Source organism: Artemia franciscana, chromosome 8 (assembly GCF_032884065.1).
Source record: "Artemia franciscana chromosome 8, ASM3288406v1, whole genome shotgun sequence".
Lineage (NCBI taxonomy): Eukaryota > Metazoa > Arthropoda > Branchiopoda > Anostraca > Artemiidae > Artemia > Artemia franciscana.
This window is the reverse complement of record NC_088870.1, coordinates 34,031,481-34,056,486: the sequence shown is the minus strand read 5'-3', so window position 1 is coordinate 34,056,486 and position 25,006 is coordinate 34,031,481. Positions and strand designations below refer to the sequence as shown.

Here is a 25,006-nt window from a genome sequence, read left to right as displayed (position 1 = left end):
ACGTTTAAAATCCACTCTTTCAACTTGAGAATTAAACCATCACCCCCCTGTATCAAGAGAAAAGCTGTACATTAAATTTCTTTGAAATAAAGCAGAGATAGACCTATGATACTTAAGAATCGAACGTTGATATTAAGGTACTGATCAAATTCACTGCTATTATTTGCGTCCCACTTTTGCTAAATCCTATTCCTAGTTCTTTTTATTTACACATTATGATCAATTATCAATTATATATATATATATATATATATATATGAATATTTTTCATGTGAAGGGTGTCAAATTCAAATACATTTATAAGGCACAAAAAAGAATGATAGTATTTCGGTAACGTTATACATCTTATAAAAGGGGTATGGGTGTAATTGAGCTCTTTTGCAACTTAACCCCCTTTAGCTTAATTCTTGTGCAATACCCCTATTTAATTCAACCCACGTGCGGGAAAGGAAGTAATTAAAACGAGGATTTTAAACACCTCAATGAGTTTTTTCGATCATATAGATTAAGATGCTAGTGGAAACCTAGCTAAAACTTGGAAAATTATTAAAAGTGTTATATCTTCAACAGATCCGGTTCTGCCTGACGAAGTTACTACAAGTGATGGGTTAAAATCGAATGAGCCTGCTGTAATCTGTAATGCCCTTTCGGAACATTTTGCAACTGTTGGGGCTCGATTTTCTCGTGCTACAGTAGCTTCTGATAATGATCCTCCGCTTGAGACTTTTATGGGTACTTCTGTCGATGTATCAATGTATCTGAGACCTGTCACTCATGATGAAGTTCGTAAAATTATCTTTGAGATGAGAAGTTCTTCGGCTGGGAGTGATTCCATTAACCTTGTTGTTTTAAAAGCTGTGTTTCCAAGCATTTCACATATATTAACGTCCCTTATTAATGCTTGCTTTAAGCAAGGGAAGTTCCCCAATTGTCTTAAAATTGCAAGAATAACTCCTGTGTTTAAGGGTGGTATTAAGAATGATCTGGGGAATTATAGACCAATTTCATTATTACCTGTTGTTTCACGGGTTTTAGAAAAATGCATTAATATTAGAATTTATGAGCATTTGGAGCGTCATAAACTTCTACATACCAATCAATTTGGTTTCAGGAAAAGCAGAACAACTGAAATGGCGATTTCATTTATTACTACGATAATGAATGATGCTCTTGATAAAAAGCTTAGGGTAGCTGGTGTTTTTTTGGACTTAATTAAGGCGTTTGACACTGTTGACCATCGAATATTATTAAAAAAATGTGAATTCTATGGATTAAGGGGTGCTACATTGAGCTTGCTGTGGAGTTATCTTCAAAATAGACAGCAGTATGTCAATTTGCAAGGATTTTTGTCTAGTAAAAATGTTGTTAATTGGGGGGTTCCCCAAGGATCCGTACTGGGTCCGACTCTGTTTTTAATTTTTATTAATGATCTACCGCATGTTGTGAAAGCTCTGCCCAGAATTGACGACTTTGTTGACAATGGTACGAGTAAGACCCAGCTTACTATGCCCTTATTTGCTGATGATACAACCTTGATGTGTGTTGCCCCTACAGAAGAACTGCTCATGTCAACGATAAATGCAGCAATGAGCAGGATATGTACATGGCTTAAAATAAACCACCTTGACCTGAATATAGATAAGTCAAATTTTGTTATTTTCTCTCGATCTCCGAATTTTTACCCTTGGTTTACGGAAATAATTTCGGAGCGGGGAATTATTAAACGAACAAGATTCACCAAATACCTCGGAATCAATGTTGATGAAACCCTATCATTTAAAGATCATGTGAAGTCAGTTTCGAAAATATTGTCACGTAACTTAGGTATGATGCGCAAATTAAAACATATTTTCCCCCCAAATGTTCTACGATTGTTATATTTTTCCCTGATTCACCCGTACATTTTGTATTGCTCGTCGATTTGGCTTGGTACTTTCCCTTCGATAGTTCATCCAATCCGTGTGATCCAGAATAATGCTGTCCGAGTTTTTTGTGGTGTTGGGAATCAGGAGTCTTTGAGGTCTATGTATAGTGATTTAAATATAATGCCTGCAGCTGGATTACGTGATTTTTATATATAGGTATTACAGAGGTAGCCTTCCCGATTGTTTTACAGGAATATTTTGTGAGAGGTCTGATGTTCACCACCACAATACTCGGATACGAGGTAATACTGAGGTTCCTCGATTAGTTTCAAGTAGGTCTTCTTTTTCACTTATTTACAGAGCTTCAAAACTTTGGAATAAACTGAGTGTAGATATCAAGGAATTAGGTAGCTTTGACCAGTTTAAGTCTTATTTACGTGTGGAGTTGCTCGGTAGGTATGCTTTTGAAACTGATTAATTAATATAAATTTTACATAGCTTATTCATTTGTAATATTTATGTTTTTTTTTTTTTTTGCTGTTGTCTTGGGGTCACGCAAGGGAGTGTATTGTTTATGTTTTTTTGTTTTTTGTTGATCTCGGTATATGGTCTCATTCTCCATAACTTCTTATTCTCCATATTGTTTCTTTTTTTTCTTTGAATTTAGCACAGCCTCGCAAGCTTCGCTTATGTTGTGCTATTGATTAAGAAATGTTTTTTTCTAATAAAATTGTTCTACTACTACTACTACTACTACTAAAATAGTAGACCTCTTATGGTTTCAAGCCTTTTAACCCCAGAAATTAGGCTAAAATTGGATTTTGGTGCCATAAGGTATTTTACGATGGCCTTCTCATAAGAAAATTGCAAGAAGCTTATAAATGTGAATATTAGATTTCAGATAAAATTGAACAGCTCTCTATTATATTCTAGTACCCAATCAGTACTGGTGAAATAAAACAAGAAAAAGGGAGACTTTTCAAGAGTTTCGGCTCTTTTTATAAGTTCTCAGATTTTTTTTTTCGAATGAACTTTTACTATTAATTTAACAAAAGCTACCAATCCTGAATCAGCATTAACAGCAAGTTTTTTTCGTATGGGATAGTGTTTTTTATTGCGTCTTTAAGATTTTGGCTACTATGGGCTTTCTCCATAATTGGGCATAGCCATTAATGTAACCATGACCTTCAAGTGTGTTTGGGCTCTGGGCAAGAAAGGATCTGCTAATTTTCAAATATATAAGACAGAAGCATAATTTTTGTTTTTTATATGAGGGGGGCGGAGTAGTTTTACATTAAAGCTGTATAAAGGAATTAACCAACAAAAAAAAAACATGCCATTCAGGTCAGCTTTTGCCACCTCTGAAAAAACGGGCTAAATTATATTTCATGTTTACATAATTAATTGATTTGAAGAGGGCTGAGCTGAACGATTTGAAGAGGGCTGTGGATTTGAATGGGAATTGAGTCAGACAGGTTTGGATTAATTAAGGATCGAGTTGAATGAGGACTGAGTAAAAATTGCGTTGAATAGCACAGGTGAGTAGAATAGGGGTTGAAATAAATGAGTTTGAGTTGCACAAGGATATTGAAAACAGTGAAGGTTGAGTTGAATAGGGGTAGAGCTGCACGAGGGTTAAGTTTTACGGGGTTAAGTTGTCGGAGAGCACAGCTCTGCTAATTTTCAAATATATAGGACATAATCTTTTTTTTAGGTTGGGGGGGGGGTGAATAGTTTTACATCGAAGCAGTTCAAAAGAATCAATCAACAAATACAAACATTTCCATTCGTGTCAGCTTTGTCATCTCAAAAAAACGGTCCGGATTTTGGCTACTATTGGCTTTCTCCATAATAGGATATAGCCATTGATGTAACCATGACCTTCAAGTGTGTTTGGGCCCTGGGCAAGAAAGGATCTGCTAATTTTCAAATATATAAGGCAGAAGCATGATTTTTGTTTTTATATGAGGGGGGCGGAGTAGTTTTACATTAAAGCTGCATAAAGGAATTAACCAACAAAAAAAACAAAAAAACATTCCATTCAGGTCAGCTTTTGCCACCTCCGAAAAAAACGGGCCAAATTATATTTCATGTTTACATAATTAATTGATTTGAAGAGGGCTGAGCTGAACGATTTGAAGAGGGCTGTGGATTTGAATGAGAATTGAGTCAGACAGGTTTGGGTTAATTAAGGATCGAGTTGAATGAGGACCGAGTAAAAATTGCGTTGAATAGCACAGGTGAGTAGAATAGGGGTTGAAAGAAATGAGTTTGAGTTGCACAAGGATATTGAAAACAGTGAAGGTTGAGTTGAATAGGGGTAGAGCTGCACGAGGGTTAAGTTTTACGGGGTTGAGTTGTCGGAGAGCACAGCTCTGCTAATTTTCAAATATATAGGACATAAGCATGTATTTTTTAGGTTGGTGGGAGGGGTGAATAGTTTTACACCGAAGCAGTACAAAAGAATCAATCAACAAATAAAAACCATTCCATTCGAGTCAGCTTTTGTCGTCTAAAAAAAACGGTCCGGATTACATTTCGTATTTACATATTTATTGATTTGAAGAGGGCTGAGCTGGATGTGGTGGATTTGAATGGGAGTTGAGTCAGACAGGTTATGGTTAATTGGGGATTGAGCTGAATGAGGATTGAGTTAAAATTGCGTTGAATTGCGCAGCTGAGTAGAATAGGGGTTGAAACAAATGAAGTTGAGCTGCACAAGGATTTGAATTGCAGGGGGTTGTGAGGGTTTAGCTGAATATGGTTGAGTTGCACGGATATTGAATTGAGCGAAGGTTGAGTTGAATGGAGGTAGAGCTGCACGAGGGTTAAGTTTTACGGTGTTCAGTTGCAGAAAGGCTCTTCAAATGGTGGTCAAGTGCATGAGGGTTCAGCTGCATGAAGGTTCAGTTAAACTGAGGTTGAGCTTGACGATGATTCAGTTAAACAGGGGTTCAGTACCACGAAGATTGAGTTGCATGAGGGTTCAGTTGCAATTGGGTTTAGTTATATGACGATCTAGTTTCACGAGGATTAAGTTACAAGGTGGTTCAGTTACACGGGGGTTCGGGTGCACTGGGATCGTATTCACGAATGTTCAGTAGCGAGGGATTCAATTATACAAGAGTTCAGTTGCAGTGGAACCTATAAACAGTGTTATGTTTAGACAATTTTTAATCAATATAAATTAATATATAATTAACATTTTTAATTAATATAGAAGAAAGCCTAGAGGACTATCCGAAAATTGGTACAAAATTAATGGCTTTTTAAGCTTCCTTTGGGTGAATAAACCTAAAGTTTTGAATAAAAAAATTTAACCATCACCAGTTGGGCATCAGATTTTAGAAAAGTCTTGGTGGGGCATAAACCGAAATCGTTTGGGAATCACTGGACAAAAGATTAAGATATGTCGATGCAAAATCATTTTGAGTTGGCCCAACAATTCAGGAGTACCCAAAGTAGCGTCTTTTTTTTGATTCGAGTAATACCACGATTGTCGCTGTGTATCAAAAGTAACAAATTAAAACTTTGACATTCCTGCTTGAGCAAAACAAAATAAATCTCCAAAGGGCTCTAGCATTTTCTATAATTAATTCATCACGGATGGTAATTAAAGAAATGGCTTAAATAGATGATTGACGAAACCGTGTTGGTTCGCCAAAATGTTTAGATTAACTATCACCTGACCATGGTTAAGACTAATAGAATGAAATACTAAATAACATTAAAGAGACAGCTTTATTTCGGCCAAATTATCAATTAACAAGAGAATATGACGAGGAAATTTTGAAATATTGGGTGCACAAGCTGAGCGAATATTTCGGCTAATTATGCAACAGTCGTCGTCCGCGAAATAAAACATAAAACAAACATACCCAAAAAATCTCATCGATAAAATAGATTTTAGAACAGCATATAACCATTTTTAAAGACTCGGCTTCCTCGCCTCACATAGGTTCAGTCAAGACTGAAAAAAAGGAATTATTCATTCATACTATTTTAAAATTTAGTTTATCGATTAGATTTTTTGAATAATTTTTTTTCTCTTTTATTTGCATTACATCATATTTCGCTGATGACGGCTGTTGCAAATATAGCCGAAATATCCGCTTAGCTTGTATTTCACAAATTCTCTCGTTATTTTTACTCGTTTTGTACGAAAGATAGGCAGTAATGTCTTTGTCATTGTTTAAGTTAAAAAACTGTAATATAGGATAAATAATCGACATTAAACAAATTTTCTTCGACCACAATTGGTAATTATCATTTCAGCAAATTTCGACTTAGTGGACTACACGACTCAAATAATATCAAACAGACAGGCTATGTTTAGTCAGAGTTTATTATGTTAAATACAATACAACTATTGTCTGAATTAAAAGCACGAAGAAAACAAAATGCAAACAATACTATTAGATTCCGAGTTTGAGTTACAAGACTATAACAAATGCAGATGACACTTTTGAAGGCACGAAAACCCCTTGATTAGGTATGTAAAACTAAAATAGAATACAGATCTGGCTAAAATCCACATTTACACAAATCTGTTTTAAAAGCGCAGAGGTCCTTCAGCATCTTCTATATAGACTTCATAAGGGTAAAAGATGTGGTACATGAAACAAAAATCTCACAAACCGAACATTTAATTATGAGTAACAGTGTAAACACATAGTAATGTGATTATAAGTAAATAAAGAGGTCAGACATTGAAGGGATTTATTGAGATTTTCATAAGAGGGATGGGAGGGACAAGTTAAATGAGTCAAAGAGACTTATATAGAATATTTATCGAATGAATCTTATAGAATCACCATTCCATTTCCTCTCTGCAATTGTGATTTAAGTGCAAGCATGCGGCATTTCCAATTAAATAAATGAGCCCTGATATTTTGCGGAGATCTCTGCGATTTACCCATCCCTTCCTAGATCTTACAAACAAAAATTCAGTTTTTTCAGACTTGTTTATGTCCGCCACTGAAAGATTATGGGTACCCTCTTTCTTTTTACTCAATCCTCATTCAACTCGATCCTTAATCTCTCTCCAAATTTCTGTGTACGCCCTTTGTCAGTATTAAAATGAATGAATGAGTAGATTTTTTTCGTCACAAATTCAAAAAAGTAAGCGTAGAGCACAATTTAAAAAAGAATAAAAAGAAATAAACAAGACAAAAATAAATTTTACTTATGTGGTCTGAAATTTGGAACATTTCTTGGAGAGTCAAAATCATAAAAAAGGTGGTGAACTCTTTTTGTACCCTTTTTCATAGTGCTCTTTACGCTTAGTCTATCGGTGCAGCCTATCATTAATGTTTACATTTACTTCAATGGTCCATTGATGTACGTATTTGCCTCCGATTTCTGTTGACTGTAGCTAGAAACATAAATAACATTGCATGGCTCATATGTTGTCGTAAGTGGTAACATCACTGGTTAAGATAACCAGAAACAGTATAGTAAGGGTTATAACACGGACGTATAAAACTCTATTCTTTATCTGCTAAATCAAAATACGGAAATAAGTACCATTTCTTACAAACTTTTTAATTAGATGCTTAATTATGTTATTAATTTTTTAGCAGCAACTGAGAACCAAGATGATTTTGTATTTATTTATTATCAAGATAAAAATCATACAATCCTGCTGCTGCTCTCCATGGCCGACTGTGTGCTCTTAGAAAGACAATATTAAGCTTAGTCATCGAACGCACGTGGTTTTCCATTAACCAGCCCAAAAATGAATCGTTTATTACCTCATAAGATAAGCAGTCACCATACTAATGTGTTTCCCTTTAATTTCGTGAGGTTTCTTTAAGAGACAATTCAACCAGAAAAGAAATTTCTATGAGAAAATCTATGCTCGTTATATGAAAGAATTTAAGAAAAACAACAACTCAAAGATGTTACTTTAAGCCTAATTTTTCTTTTGCTTTTAAATTTTATCTATTTCTTATTTCTAGTTTTACATTTCATTTTTGACTTTTTTTTCTGTCTTTTCCTAGATACTCTGTCGATATTCCGTCTAAAGGTCATAGACGACATTCTAAGACTCCGGAAATTATTGCCAAATACTGTCTACTGGGCTGCTCCCAAGAAGAAGACCAGAAGGGCAATGCATGTTCAAGCATACCTTGGTCGTCTTGATCTAAATTATCCTGCTGATCCTCCTTTTCAAAACAGCAAAGCAACAGTTTTGGCTAATTGCCTAAGAAGCATGAAAATGCCAGATACGACTTTTAGGCGTAACAGTAACGATACCAATTTATAATAGACAGCATGTGTTTTGAAAACCTCCTTGCATTCTCACCTTCTTGCCATGAGTCAAGATTTCCTGAAGAGTATGGAACAGACTAAACCGGTTTTTTAGGTCTGCTCTTTATTACCAGCATTCTTGTCAAATGCCTATTGGCTGTTTACTTACTCGCGCATCACGATGCCTTTTTTTATATTGTCTAGCATCTTTTCAGGTAATAAATCTATGCTTCTTTCCGTGTAAATCTCGTTTTTTACTATGCAAAGAACGAGAAACAATACATGAACAAAACATTAGTTATCTATCTTATTAAATCAGTATTAACTGTGTATATTTATATATCTTTAAGTACATGTCTTTCGAAAATGGTTCTATATGAAATCAGGAGGCAACCATAATCTAGAAATGAGAAGTCATTTCCCTACCCATTACCCATAATATTTTTCATAAATAATCTGCTGACTGAAATTAAAATTCCCTGAACACAAGTGCTTGAAACAAATAGCGTTGATGCGAAGGAGCGCTGACTTTTTGGTCTGAAATCAGCATTCTGCCATCTTCTGGTACAAAAAAATAATAATCTAAATAGGACATGACTTTGGGAAACTTCATTCCCCTCCCACGCCCCTGAACATTTTCCATGCGTTGTCTGCTGATTGAAGTTAGAGACCCCTGAACACAAATAGTTGTAATGAATGGCATTGATGTGGAGGAGCCTGGACTCTTTCAACATATGATAATTATTATTATATGTCACAATGTTGATTGTGCTGTTAAACCGTGATTGTGCTGATGAGGGACTGGGTCAATCAAATTTATCTGCACCGACAGCTTAATTAATTATCCGTCTTGCTTGTACTTAAAGTTGTTTTACCAGATTTGAAATATCTTTCTTTTCACTGAGCAAAGCTTGGAATTTTTATACTACAGATTTACGAATATATGGAAACAAAATTTGAACTGGATGCTGAAAAAGATTGCAAAGATATGATGCAAAATTCCATGTTCATTAGTTTTAATTTATACAACCTTTCAAATTTGGCATAAAATGGTGACGCACACAAAAAACAAAGCTAAATTATATTAAAAGCAAAGATTTGATTATTTGAATCAAGAAATAAAATCACCGACTCCATCAAAAGCTATTAAAAAGTCATTAATAATCACTATCCAAAATGCATCGTTAGGATCAATATCACTAAATATTCTGTTAATCCCATGGCAGTTAAATATCATCAAAAAACACAAAGAGCTTAAAACAAAAAGTTGCAAGAATTAAAAATACTTTGAGGGACACAGCGTTACGGAATAATCAACCTCGAAGAAGAAATAATTAAAAAAATAATTTCCAGAACTCAGTTATCACTAATGATGATAAATTATTTTAGTTTCATGACATTGGATAACAAACAATTAGTGCAATGTGTATTACTAATACACATTAGTGTAGTGTGAGCTACACTATAGACTACACTACAGCTACACTACAGTATGAGCTACACTATAGACCACTTTGTGATATCAGAATTTCAACGGCTAGATTTGTTGTTATCTACCATTATGTGCTGAAGAAAAGGAGAAAAACCAAAGCTCATTAATTATAATTGAGTTCTGAACACACGGAACGTTTCTTGGAGGATACTCAGTCCAGGTATCCTCCTGGATCCTTGCAATTTGAGGTTAGAATTCCTACGAGCTTTTTTATTGAAAGATTTGCAGAAATGGATTACCATTTAGTTAAAATTTAGGTTCGCTGCTTTGAAATACTCGTTCGTGTTTTTTTGGGCTTTTGACTCTTTTTTTCCATCGTAAGGATCAACATCACTGCTTCTTTTTTCCGTTAATCTAATGGCAGTTAGACACTGTCACAATTTGTTGCTTGTCATAAATTGTCACAAAAACACTTAATCCTGCCCTCCGGTTAGTTTGTGAAACATGTCTTCATTTAAAGATTGGTTTGCCTCTTTTGACCTCATTGACAGAAATATGTAACCACCAATAAACTCATGGACTACTTTGCAGTCAGCTGATATGACAGAGAATATAGCATTGCCTTCTTCAAACTGGACCATCATGTGCTTGATCTCCCAGTTAACATTCCACGCCTGTAATAAAATAAAATTTATCAGTAGTTTTCGAAGTGTACAAAAAATCTTAGGGAAAGAGATGTAAAAAAAAATTATAAGGTGTACTTTTAAGAGCAAGTTTTTCTTATATTTCTTGAAATATTCTTCTGGTTAAATGTAAATCTAAATACAAAAAGTCGGAATTTGTGGCATTTGTTTTTAAGAGGATTTCCCTACTCTCTTTGGAAGAGTTTCCAGGAGAATCCGGATCCCAAATATTGGTTAAAGGACCCTTCCCCCTTTTTCCCACAGAATGTGCTAAGATTTGTATTTGTTGACATAGGATAATATGCAAGATCCCCAAAACAAAAGACGAGACGAGATGGACTAAAATACCCTATTCTAAATTCACTCCCAAGTTTGATAAATTTAGTTGTAGAATCAAAGTATTTTTTCATTTGTTTGCTTGAAATAGCAAGATTCGTGAAACTAAACAACAAGTATATCCACACCTATCCACTCGTCTAACATCAAAAACTGCATGAGTAGTTATTCCAAATGGCATACAAGGTCCTTCAAAGCAGTACTGTTACGTAAGATAAAGAACATTCACTGATCTTATACTTATCCTTAGAAAAAGTAGAGATATTCCTATAAAAGAAAAGCCCATGATGCCTCACCTTTAAAAGGTGTGGAGTTAGGGACTTTCAGCACTTACGACATTCATGCCCTTTGGGCAGTGTAGCCAACTCACTGTTTAGGTGTGCAGAGTAAATATTATTTGTTTACTGATAACACTATTATTTTCCGTCTATGTGATATATTCTTCGTCTTCCTTTTTCATTCCTCATGTTGCTTCTTGAGTTATTACTGACCATTAAGAAATTTTGTCCTGCTCTAGAAAGTGGGACATTTGGGGGACCCCTTTTCATCAAACCCTTCTTAATAAAAATATTTGCTCTGCTACCGTGAATGTCCGAATTGGTAAATGTCGTCATTCACCGGTGACGAAATACCTTTTTTCTTCTTGGATTTAATCAGCGCCGTCAGTCAACTTTCTGTTTTATATAAGGTTTGATGGTGACAAGTTAGGTTTTTAACCCATTTATGATATTTATAAAACCTAATTTAACTAAACCCAATCTATCTCTACTTTAACTTTTACCATCAAAGGTTGCACGAAACTGAAAAAGCTGATTGGCAAAGCTAATAGAATCCCAGCAGAGGAAAAGGAATTTTGGACATTTACTGGTGAACGTTGACATTAACCAGATTTCGGACATTTACGATAATAACTCTTCTATAATGCTTTATTTTATACAATAATAGTTTTATACTTCTATTATACTTTTTATAATACAATAATAACTTTATTAGCTCGTAATTTGTAATTGTATATTGTTGTGGGGTGGATCCGATTGTATTGAGGCTCAGGCCCCAAAGACCCATTGCCTCCACACCCCAGATTGCTGAACCTGCAGTCACACCACTGACCCTTCCTAAAGCCAGGACTTCGGTCTTGGAAATATTAGTACTTGAACCAAGGGACTGCAATTCTACTCTACTATTTAGTTGGATAAGAAGAATCAGCTCACTATTTAAACGAGCTCAAAACCGATATATGTCTTTCAGATTTACGATCACATATCGATAACTCAACTCAGTACATACGAGCAAGGTTATCTTTTTTTTTACTTCGTTTACAAGTAATTACTTTGAATACAAGTCATTCTGTTGTAATATAACCTGAAACAGCTTAAAATTTAAATGTTAAATGAAAATTTAAAACAAAAATCAATAAAAAGAAAAGAAAGAAAATCATTTCTGTTGCGCATAGTTGTAATTCATTTTAAAGCAAATTATACAAGGCTTCTCTTACGGAAGAGCTAAACCACCATCTAAAAAAGAAATCCATCCTACTCTTGAATGCACTTCCTCCGTGTACTCACTAAAAGTTGCCCAGGGTTCATTAATACACGGATTTAATGTTTAGAATCACTGCAAAATATTCTTCCTTTCTAGTCCCCTGAAGTCTAAATATGTTGATATAATTTCATATTTTCCACCGATTTTTCTTTATATTATTTTTAGCCAAAATTTATGTGACATTCTGCGAAATTAGGTGGCTAATTAAAATCTATTCAGATAATAGAAATAGGACTCAGGGTTACGATAAGTTACCCCTCAGCTTTGGGATGCGATAGTTTTTTTTCACTTTGTAATCCAATCTCTTTTACGTTCTTTCTTTTCTATACCTAATAGCTTCCTTACACTACCACCTATAATCACAAACAAGCAAATTAAAAGATTTACCAAATTATAAACATTGTAATTTGATAACCAAAACTAAAAAGATTTAATTTATGAACATTCTACTGCCAATTATCTAAGTGAGCATAGGGAGTTTTTGAATAAACATTCCCCAGTAATATCTAAATTTCAAATACTAGGCAAGGCATAAAAACACCAGCAAAAACAAGAAGAAAAGTTACACAAGTTCAACATCCCCAAGTCATTTTTCAGGTTACTCTTCCGTCATTGCATTCTGTTAAAAACTGCAAAAACAAACCTCAAATACTTTTTTTTGTCCGAAATCTCTCAGTTATCGCAAATTCCTGCCTCCCAATTTATACACTAATACCCTAACTTCACATAATACAACATTATGTCCTTACTTTATCTTACACAACAATACACTCAACAAATACACAAGATTCTTCATCTAAATCTTTAAACGTAATTCAATCTTAGTTAACGCAGCCCTTCTTAATCCAATATTTGTTCAATTTTATTTTAAAAATTTAAATTCAATTATAAAAAAAAGTTTTCAACTATTGAAAAATCAACTATTAATCAACGATTAACTACCAAGTTATCTTAAATATCCTCCTCAAATTTACTTACTAACAACCAAAATTCATCAAAATGAAAAACATTGTCTTTACATTTTCCACACAACAATGCACCCAAGAATTAGATAAGATTTTCTATTTAGATATTTAAGCTTAAGTTCAAATCTCAAAATTTTTGCATTCAATCAGTTTTATAAAAGCGTGAAGCGAAGTCTTTAATGCTAATTTATTCAAGAAACGAGAGTGACAGAAGTTATGATGGTTCTGATTAAATCTCTTCGTTATGATGAGTTTTCCCTCGGCTTTGTGTTACAATGATTTATCCGTAGTAGCAGTAGTAGCAGCGTTGTAAGTAGTGAAGTATTGGAACATTGTTTTTCGAACCTATTCTTGAAGCCTGAACTCTCAAACCTTTAAAAAAGATTAGTTTTGCTAAGATTTTCCTCTAATATGCTTAAATTAATGTCCCCTTATCCAAAAGAACAATTTACTACTGCTTTGCATGTATGTTGTTTCCGTCTTCACTAAAAAGTTGAAAAAGCAGAAGATGCAAAGTGGAAAGTGTGAATTGAGAAAGAGAGAAAGATGGGTTTATTAATATAAATAATCAAAACAAAACAAGCAAATGGCCCGAAGCAAAGCTTTTTTGGGCTTACAACCCCAATACAAATACAAATAAATACAATACAAAAAAAGGGGGGAGAAAGAAAAGCAAAGGAAAATAAAAGAAGAAAAGAAAAAGATAAAAAAAAAATTCAATTACCCTGCATTTCGATCGATACGGTATTACACTTCAAATTAAAAGTTTCTCTTGGCTGAGAGCCCTAGCGATTTGAATTAATATTTTCAAATGCCACCATTTAGTCAGAAATTGATTCATTGGAAGACTGACAATCATTCTATTTTATGATATCCCGAGAAAAAATTTACTAAGAATGGGGACTGTTTTACTTCCCCATTTGATTCCATGCTGCCTCATAGCATTTGCTGTGTTCTTTAGGACAAAGTTCATCAAAATGACCCATATATGGGGATATAATGCAACCAAGCATTCTTTTCCATGCATCATACTCCTAATTCAATACGAAAACAGCTACTAATCTCATTTTCTACTTTAACCGCGGCAGTATTGTTCTCACACATATTATGTATTTATCTGGTTTCATGTTGCAGCTACAGCTGTGCCTACAGCTGCAGCTAGAGAGATAATGTGAACTAACTAGGTGAAATAAGATTAAGTCATCCACGCAATGAAATGTGTTTGTTCAGATTTATCTGTATATGTACTGCCATCTTTAGCTGATAAACATTATTTGAAAAAAATCCAGGAAGATAGCATTTATATCTTCTCAAGATTACTCTCAATTCTGGAAATTAATAGGAGGGCCGTGCAATTTTTTACCTCCCCCGCCCCCATAATTGATGTCCCTTTTTTAGATAATAAAGCTATATTTTTTTTTACTGTTAAAGCAATTTTGCAAAACTTGCAATTTTGCAAAACTCGATGCATCCTCTTCTCTTCTTTGACATTAATTTTAGCTTTGATTTAAATTTATGGTTCCGCACCTGTTTCTACTGTATTTATTTCTATAGGCTTTACTCATTCAGTCCATCTATGGGCAAGAAACAATTACCCTCAGCCATTTATCTTCGATCATAAGGTTTCATATTACTGCATACTTAATTAACCTAATGAACCTCACTGAACTATTTTTTTCTTCACTTTTATTATTCTTACTTATATTTTGGTAAGTACAATTCTCATTCAGGGCTTTTGAACAATCTTGGTGACTAATCTATAATAAAATAGAACACTGCAAGAAGCTACATTTTTATTTATTTATTTTTCATTATTTTTTTATACATTTATACATTTATTTTTCATATTTCATTTTCCATTTATTAATTTATTTTCTGCACAAGAGGTTTGTTTGAACCTTTTTGGTCCCAAGCAAGCCCTCTATTTAAGGAAAATAAAAAAAAATATATTCACTTTCAATAGAATCATTTTACGACCCAAAACTAATTTTTTAGATATTTCGCACATATTTTGTTGAAACAAATGCAGCTTGGTACGGCAAGGAAACAATATATTTTTGTTTATTTAATATCAAATATTAACAAAAACTATAGCACATAGCCTTTAAAGGCAAGGGAGTGGTATGGAGAAGGGAAAATAAAATAAATCAAACGAAATAATTTAATCTCACTTTTACCCTAGAAGGGGTAAAAAAACGAGCATAGAAACATAATGTACCCTGATACCACTAACTTAACATTAAACTTCGTCTTTAACCGCACATCAATCAACATTAAAATACAGAATAATATCAATGCTAGTTATTTAAGATTATTTTATGAATTGGTGAAATATAAATATACGTATATAACCTTTGCATAACTTATTCAAAAGACTTACTTTCATTGTGCTAAACCTCCAAGTTTTAATATGATCTCCAGTATTCAAATCCATTCTCATAATTCTGTTATTTGTCACTCCCAATAGCTCATCTTTTTTCTGATTAGTAAATCGTACAACAAAGAGGTGGACACCAAACCATGGTAAATTTTGCCAGGCACGAATGTAGCCTAACTTGGCTTCAATTAATGGCAAGTCTTTTACGTTTGTCTGAGCTTCTAAAATACGATTTGTCTGAAAAAAAAGAAAGCTCTGAACTCAATTTTATTTTTGTACCAGAAGGCAGTTATAACTTCTAACAAAAAAATTAACCTATAATAATTAAAATAGTTTTTATAAAGACTTTACTTTAAAATCAGTTAAGAGGTATGATAAATGTTTAAAAAAGTTGGTAACTATGTCGAAAAATAGAGCAAAACATGCATTTTCTGAAAATAAAATTTACCTTTTTGAAAGAATCTTTAGTTGTATACTGATGTCCAAACAGACCTTAATTAAAAAAGCATGCCTCGTAAATACAAGGTAATTTTAAGGATTTAAGTGAGGATTTAATACGAGGTATTTATAAGTACAAAGTTTCTTTATAAGTACTTCTCGTACTAATTCATCGGTCCTTGTGTTTGAGCAGTCTTTTTAAGGAATTATGACAAAGAGACAAACTTTAGCGTTAAGAGAGGATTGAGCAAAGGGAAGCCCCCTTCATATACGAAATAATTTCTGTTTGTTTTAAGTTTCAATGTTTCGTCTTACTTTCAGTTGAACAAAAGATGCATTTTATTTAAGTTCTGAACATTCTTCAAATCAGACCAGACCCCTGCCCTTTAAAATATTCCGAACACTTTCCACCCTACTAAAATTCTTCCCGTGGAGAATCCCCCCCTCTGAAATTTTTCCCCATAAAAATTGCGCATATTTCCCAAAAACAATACTTTATGTGAAAAATGGGCAACCTTCATAGCCTAAACCCTTTCCCCAGGAACTATAGAGGGTCATGTCATCCCCAGAGGTAAAGACTGCATTATCGAGTCTAAGACTGAAATAAATATTATTCAAGAAAAGAAGAAAGATATTATAAAATCCAAAAATAAAAGCTAATTAAATAATTAAAAAATTTCTGATCAGGCAGAAAGCTCATAAGACAAACCAAAGCCATTTGCAAAGTTATCTATAGGTAAGTATACCAAAGAGGTTCAAATAAAAAGAGTATAACTCAAGGACACACGTTATTAAGCTATGTTTACAACTGGGGGGGGACTTCAGGCCTGCCAGGAAATCTTTATAGTTTTCTAACATCTCCTGTAACTTCCTATATTTTTCAGATTGTTTGAGTTGTTTGCGTTTTGCCGAATTTGTAAATAAATTTTCAAAATTTATAACTTATCACAAAAATAAATTCCTCCCATGACAAATTAAATTAATACCTACCGGAAATGAATTCATTCGCAAATACCTGCCACCTTATTAGAAACTACCTCCAAATTTTCGACAGTGTTAACCAATCATTATTTATCAATCCTGTTGAATCTCAAGCCTTAAGCTTAGGGCATGAGCCCATATACCCTATTACTGTTTTAGGCCCAAACGAAAATAAGACATCTGGTATTTTCTATTAAAAATTGAATTCTCGATTATTTTATTTTCATTTTGAAGATATATATATATGCGTTAAAGACCGTATACAGGGGGATTCAAAGTTTGAAGCCCCCGAAATTTTTTTACAACTTATAAAAATGTAACAAAAATGTATATAAACAAATATTCTATCAAACAGTTCGTGGTAACGAACTGTAGTAAGGAGCGACCCGGCTCAATAGTAACCAAAACTCTAAAAAATGGAATTTTGATACCAATACCTGCATCAAAAGAATTGCATTTTAATGCTGATTTTAAATATATAAGTTTCATCAAGTTTAGTCTTACCCATCAAAAGTTACGAGCCTGAGAAAATTTGCGTTATTTTAGAAAATAGGGGGAAACGTCCCCTAGAAGTCATAGAATCCTAACGAAAATCACGCCATCAGATTCAGCGTATCAGAGAACCCTACTGTAGAAGTTTCAAGCTCCTATCTACAAAAATGTGGAATTTTGTATTTTTTGCCAGAAGGCAGATCACGGATGCGTGTTTATTTGTTTGTTTTTTTTCCCAGGGGTGATCGTATCGACCCAGTTGTCCTAGAATGTTGCAAGAGGGCTCCTTCTAACGGAAATGAAAAGTTCTAGTGCCCTTTTTAAGTGACCAAAAAATTGGAGGGCACCTAGGCCCCCTCCCACGCTAATTATTTTACCAAAGTCAACGGATCAAAATTCTGAAATGGCCATTTTATTCAGCGTAGTCGAAAAACCTTATAACTATGTCTTTGGGGACGACTTACTCCCCCACAGTCCCCATGGGAGGGGCAACAAGTTACAAACTTTGACCAATGCTTACATATAGTAATGGTTATTGGGAAGTGTACAGGCGTTTTCAGGAGTGTTTTTTTTTGGTCGGGGGAGGGGTTGAGGAGAGGAGAATATGCTGGGGGAACTTTCCATCAATAATTTGTCATGGGGGAAGAAAATCTCCATGAAGGGAGCGCAGGATTTACTAGCATTATTTAAAAACACAATGAAAAAATAAATATGAAAAAGTTCTTTCAGCTGGAAGTAAGGAACAGTATTAAAACTTAAAACAAACAGAAATTATTACCCATTTGAGGGGCTCACCTCCTCCTAATGCTTCGCTCTTTACGTTAAAGTATTTTTAGTAATTTCAACTATTTATTCTATGGCTTTTGTGATTCTGGGGTCATTCTTAATGAATTGGGACAAAATTTAAGCTTTAGTGTAAAGAGCGAGGATCTGACAAGGGGGCGAACCCCCTCATATATGTAATAAAATATGAGAATACAAAAGTTCTTTACGTAAGCTAATTTATAAGTTACGTAAATCTTTTACTAATAAAAATATTCGTAAAAAATTAAAAGTTCTAGTTGCCTTTTTAATTGACCATAAAATCGGAGGGCAACTAGGCTTCCTCCCCCGCTCTTTTTTTCTCAAGATCATTGGATCAAAATTATGAGAAAGCCATTTAGCCAAAAAAAAAAAAAATGCAAATTTCGTTTTAATTATTCCTCTGCGGAGAGCCAAAATCAAAACATGCATTGATTCAAAAACGTTCAGAAATTAAATGAAAAAACATGTTTTTTAACTGAAAGTAAGGAGCGACATTAAAACTTAAAACGAACAGAAATTACTTCGTATATGAAAGAGGCTGCTTCCTCATCAACGCCCCGCTCTTTACGCTAAAGTTTTTTACTGTTTTAAAAAGAAGAATTGAGAGACAGAGTCAAACTTTAGCGTAAAGAGCGGGGCGTTGATGAGGAAGCAGCCTCTTTCATATACGAAGTAATTTCTGTTCGTTTTAGGTTTTAATGTTGCTCCTTACTTTCAGTCAAAAAAACTTGTTTTTTTTATTTAATTTCACTAAAATCGGCTTTCAATTCAACTTACGTACAACCAAAACTAGTTTTCGATAACGCTTTATTCAAGGTGGTTTTCAATTAGGGTGTGCTCCATTGAAATGAGTCTTGAGTATACTTCCACTTCATCAAAACCGGCTTTCGGTTGCTCTCAAACAGAATAGATTTAATTTTAGGTTTGAGATCAGCTGAAACCGGTTTTCAATTAGGCTTGCGGTTAATTGAAATTGGTTTTCGAATAGGTTTACACTCGATTGAAACTGTTTATTATTTAGGATTGTGCTATGTTCAATTCTCGCTTACACTCAACCAAAACTGGTTTTAACTGTACTAACGAGCCACTCAATATGGGGTTTGGAAAAAAAAGTCAATGTAAACTCTTAAATGATTGCGATGGATGATCTTTATCAAAAGCAGATAATTCGGCTGCGTACATTGTAGGAGAAGTATTGTCTTCAGTTAGTTCTGAGGGAGATATTAACGCAAAAATACTAAATTTACTTATTCTTGCTAAAAATAAAGGAGGACTTAAATGAACAGAGGCTCCGAAAAAACTAGACGAAAGGTAAAATCCCGAAAGCCTAGAAAACATTCAGAAAAGGAAGAAATAAACAATAAAAAAAAGTAATTTTTACCAATATGCCGCCCCTTGAGCGGAAAGATGTAAACAAAATAAATCTGTTCAAAACAAAGATGTGTGCTTTTTTCGGTTAATTTGTCTTTACTTACCCACTGTATCTCCCTCTCTTTACGTTGAAAATTTCTCAATATGAAGAAAAAATCTTTCAGACTTCATGATTTTATTTTTATTTTTGCAATGAAAACTATACACCTTTTTATGTTCATTTGTCAAAAAAGAACCATACAATCTTTAAGTTTATCTTCTTACATTCTTAATAGCTTGGATTAGTGCACCCAAATCAGAGGCAAGGGCAACTACAGGCACAACTGTCATCTTTTGGAGGGAGACCAAACCTTTTTTGAGGACGACAAAACTCGTCATGTTGAACTTAACACTATTCCAACAAACTAACTGTGACCCTGATCAGTCTCGTTCGACACTTTTATATAAATAAAAGTGTCGTACGAGACTGATCAGAGTCACAGTTAGTTTGTTGGAACAGTGTTAAGTATTTCTCCATAGTGTTTTTCCCCATAGTATTTTAATAGTGTTAAGTATTCCCCAGTATTTGCACTTACAGGAAAGGACAACAAACGACTCAAAGAAGGTGTTTGGATCTTATGATTGAACAAAAATATAATTAATACAAAGAACTCAAACTTTCCCGATGTTTAGTCTTTTTTTTTCCGTAAATTTACAAATAAATAAGGTACAATTTGGCTTCTTGTTTGCGGAAAAAGTGCAATTAATTATATGTCAAATTCTTTAAATAATCGTTTAACAGCACAAGTTCCATTTTTAAGATCACTTCTTTCCTAAAAAAAAAAAAAAAAAAAAAAAAAAAAAAATGCTATTTCTAAAAATAGCAATTAATACATAAAATAAAAAACAGAAAATCTAATTAAAAAAACTCCACAAAATAAGATCACCTTGTCACATCTCAGGCATAGTTCAGTCATTCCACCATCTTCGGGGATTTCAAGACGTATCCCAAATTTGTCCTGTTGAAGATTGACGTCTGGGGTTACTTCACAGCTTTTGAGATTGAACTTGTGGTGAGGTGGGATTCCACTCTTTCGATCATCCGCTGATTTATAGCAAAGTAATTGTAGATCCTTGCAAACAAACCAGTATCTCTTGAATCCTTTCAGAATGAATCGCCTTGGTCTAAAAACAATCATTAATATAATTACAATATTAGTAGTTTAAGACACTTTAAGACGTTTTTTTCTATCATCATTTTTAGACCGATAATTTATTTTATAAAAGAAACTTTCATTCTATTATTAATGGTAGTGGACCCAGAGGGCGATGGTTACCCCTCCTTGACTTTGCGTAGTTTACTTTTAAACAACCAAATATGTTTATGCATGCAAATCTGTGGAGTAAGAAAGAAGAAAGTCATCGAAGTTCCCGCTTCGAAACTGTAGAGCAGAGGTTCTCAAACTGTCCGGGACCCCCCCCCCTTTGGCCAACACCAGATATGCACCCCCCTAATAATAGTAATTTTAATAGTCAGTCATAACAAAAATAAATTTAATGATGGCTTACCGTTAAAACAATACATCTTTTATAGATAATGGCCCAAGTTGATTGTTGCTGCCTGAATGTGATGTATAAATATACCAAATTGTAAAAAAAAAAAAAAAAACAGGACGAGATTGTTTTACGCGCATTTTACGAATCTTTTTCTGTCCCACCAATACAATGCTGTTTTTTTTTGTTTTTTTTTTTTGCGCCCCAACCCCCAGAGAGTCACACAAAACACTTTGAGAACCTCTGTTGTTGTAGAGAAAATTTCTTCATTCCGAGAAAAACCTAAGAACCTATGTTTTCCCCTACTACCCGGGAAAAACCTAGATTTTAACATTAGCATTCTTTGAAGGGAAACAAAATTCTATTCAAGTAAAACATTAAGCACATTACTTAATATGTTAAAGAAATTAGCATTAGCAAGGAAGCTTTAGAATAAATACAGAACATTTTTCTGCAGAAGGAGGGAACCATCACCCTACAACATGCCTTTTCAGGCTTAGACTAAATAAAGGGAAATGAAAGATCAATTCCTACCCCTGGCTCACGGAAGGTTAGACAATTTTGGCATTGCAATAAACTCTTTGATACACCTGTTTTTTCTTGTATTTTATTTTCTTAGAAGCAATTTTTTACATTGGATATAAACTCCCTGAAACCAATTTAACATGGAATAATTAAAGTGCATTTAATTTTTGACCGAAATTATAATAAGAAAATATAGTAATGATAATCAGTTTGATTTCAATTATATATTTTTTTAAGAGTTGATCATTTTAATACGTCACTTTTTCAAGAATTCCTAATACTACCAAATTAAATAATCAACAGTTTTTGTTGGAGCACAGATAGCCAATAAAGAGTTAAATATTAAAAAACTGAACTCATAATGCAAACAAAGCTTGATTGATTTCGAAAATATTGGAACATTTATTTCCAGCATTTATAAAAAATAGCTTTCCCAAAATGTGTTGTTGATCGCCAATTATTAATGAAGAAATCTGTTCTTGCGATTGTTGATTAACGATGAGTGTGTTAGGAAATGCATAACAGTTTACCACTAAACGGATTCCCAAACTACCTCCACAAACTCCTAAATTTGATCCAATTACATTCCTTCAAATGAAGGGAGCTTAGGATGTAAATTGCCTCAGCCAATTCATTTAAAGGATGCCTCGCGAATAGCTAGGAAACTTGAGTTTGTCACTCCAGTTTTTAAAGCTTTAAACAACCCCTCACCAAGGCCCGTTTTTGAATACAACTTTTATCTAACTGTCCTACATGTCCTTTAAAAGATTTTTCTATATGAGAGGGGAGAGATGTAAAGTACATTTCAGGCTACAATGCATAATTTTGTCTACGAAGCAGAAAGTCCTCCAGACAGATCCTGGGGGGATAACTCCTCTCCTGTTCACATTGGCTTGTCTTTTAATAAAAACATTTTACCTCATGTATCGCAAATAATCAGACAATTCCGGCCCTTGTGTGATGTCCCCGGAACTGAGGTTTGCATTTGGTCCCTCCAAGGTCATTTGAAGTTCATTCAAGGCAGCATCAATATCATCCTCTTCTTCGCCAGTTTCATCTGTTTGCGGTGAAGCACTTGTTAAGTTCACTTGCAACTATAAAAAAATATGGTAAGTTATTTTAATTAGTTAGGTCAAAATACACATCTTTCAAAGTCAACGGATTTTTGTGCCTATTTAGTACATAGTTATTTTGTTTTTCTATGATTAGTACATAGTAAAATTGCTTTTCTAGAATCAATTCGAATGCAGTTCCTCTGAGGGCCAATGCTAGACTCTAGAAAACAGTCACGAAAATAACTAGAATTATTCCTCAGTCACTTTGCAAGAAACTCATGGAAAACTTTTTGCTGTAAATAAGCAAATATACGGATCTACATTGTGGCTATACCAGATTTCTGCTCCAGCACTGAAAGAAATAGACAAAATGTTGTCAAACTAAATGTAATAGCTAAATCCACTGAACTCATTAAACTATCTATACCCAAAGTTTCGTTGCCTTCTAACAAAAGAAAGAAACGACGCTTATCCAAAGTTGAGCCCACTTTTCTGGAGGTTAGCCTAAACTATGATACCCAGACTTATTACTATGCATACTTAATCACTAAGCGACTAACCGTTTTAAAGACAAAGGATCCATCAATGAATTATCTCAAAGAATTAGCCATCGCCGAGAGTTATTCAGTCTGTGGTTTGACAAAACCCACCCCAATTATTCAAATGATATTTAGTTTGAGCTTATTTTTAGTGTTTTCCAAAAAGCTATGCTGGAACCTTTTTAGGAGCTGCCCTTTCCTAAACTTTAAAAAGAAAATCCTGCTCCAGTTAATATAAAAGTAAAAACTCACACTTTCTAATGATGTAAGTTTCATTAAAACTGAATATCTCTATCTAAACCAAAAAATTAGAGAAATTAAATGTTTTTCTAGGATATATGGGAAATTAGGGGGATCCTTTAAGGCACCGCACAGCCTTAATGGAAAAGTAAGTCGTTAGGATTTACAAATTAAGAAAATCAGGTTGGCTTTCTTTGTTTCCCCCGGGGGGGGGGGGGAAACGTGCAAAGAACCGTCCAACTTAAAACAGATTTACTGAAGGCCGTCCACAATTTAAACACGTCATCCGTGTTTTTTAATAGTTTTGAAGTCTTCTAATGGTCCCACAAAATATTGTCTTTGGGCGAAGTAGAGTTTCACTAACATTTCGCTAGTTTTTTCTTTGTGTAGAAAATGTTCAAGTAAATAAATCACAAAAATTACAATAATACCTGACAAATGTATAAATTACACATTAAAATTTTTCAAACCAACCCAATTTTTCAACAATATACAGGGCAATTATCTGTAAAACGAGAGGAGGGACTTCAGCCCATTAAGTCCCCCTCTCGTGAGTATATCTCCGATCCTGATCCCAACATAATTTAATCCATAGCTTTTATATAAACGTAAATTCCTCTTTAATATTTCTTCTAACAAAATCTCATTAACCGTCATTAATTTATTTGTCTTCTCGGTGGCTTAAATTTGTAGTTTTTGCACTTTCAGCCCCCCTCCCCACTCCACCTAGAAATTGAAACTGAAATTAATTTCAACTCTAAAATATATACATATTATGCATCACAGTCCATATTAGCTCCGACCACCCATCCAAATCCTTTTATCCAAGGTGACGGATTTACCATCATTATGTTGTCTAAGGCTTTTTGGAGCCTTTTAAAGAAAATCTGATTTTTTTTTTTATAATTACTGAGCTTTTGTTACCCCCCCCCCCCCCTCAAAAAAATTCCAGAATTAAAAATTCACTTTAAATAGTCAAACAAAAATGAAAAAAAAAAATCAAGGAAGCTGTTAACATAAAAATTCTAAATCAATTCATTGATTATTCAAAACAAAATTTGCACTGTGCATAAAATGGACTGAGCATAATGTACTTAAATCTTTTACCTGCTCCAATCTCCACAATTGAGTAGACTTAACTGGACACTACATCATTCTCTTATATTAGCAATCAGTCTTTGGTACAATCAGCCTTGATTTCAAACTAATAAGCTACAACTGTGAATTTGAATTTTTACTAAATGTATTCTAATTTTGGAACATTTCTAACACCTCATTTCACTATGATACACTGATGTCGATAATTATATTTTTTCTTTATCTTAATAACAACATGAGAAGATTCAAAACTGTCTTTGGGAAAAAAAATCCCCCTCCCCCACTTGAAATTAGGAGAAGCACAAATTTGCGTAATCCATAGCTTAGAGATATGCTATAATCATCTAAAAATGGAGATAGGTAGTCAGCATGTTCGAAAATATATGTTCAGCCCAATATTCATAATATACTAATTATTGTCAGAATAAACCTGACTTGGTCCATAGTACGTCCAAAAAGTGATGTTGGGTTCCCTATC

General features: G+C 33.9%; 1 protein-coding gene across 1 annotated transcript in view; it reads right to left on the bottom strand.

The window, feature by feature from the left end:
- Positions 1-6,192: 6,192 nt before the first annotated feature.
- Positions 6,193-25,006, bottom strand: part of LOC136030662 (unc-112-related protein-like) — a 33,120-nt gene continuing 14,306 nt past the window's right edge. The window contains exons 4-8 of the mRNA XM_065709730.1: positions 22,515-22,690; positions 20,412-20,702; positions 19,292-19,494; positions 15,456-15,712; positions 6,193-10,223 (exon numbers count right to left, since the gene is read on the bottom strand). Of these exons, the coding sequence (XP_065565802.1) occupies positions 10,023-10,223; positions 15,456-15,712; positions 19,292-19,494; positions 20,412-20,702; positions 22,515-22,690 (1,128 nt within the window). The 3' untranslated portion in view covers positions 6,193-10,022. The remainder of the gene's footprint in view (positions 10,224-15,455; positions 15,713-19,291; positions 19,495-20,411; positions 20,703-22,514; positions 22,691-25,006) is intronic.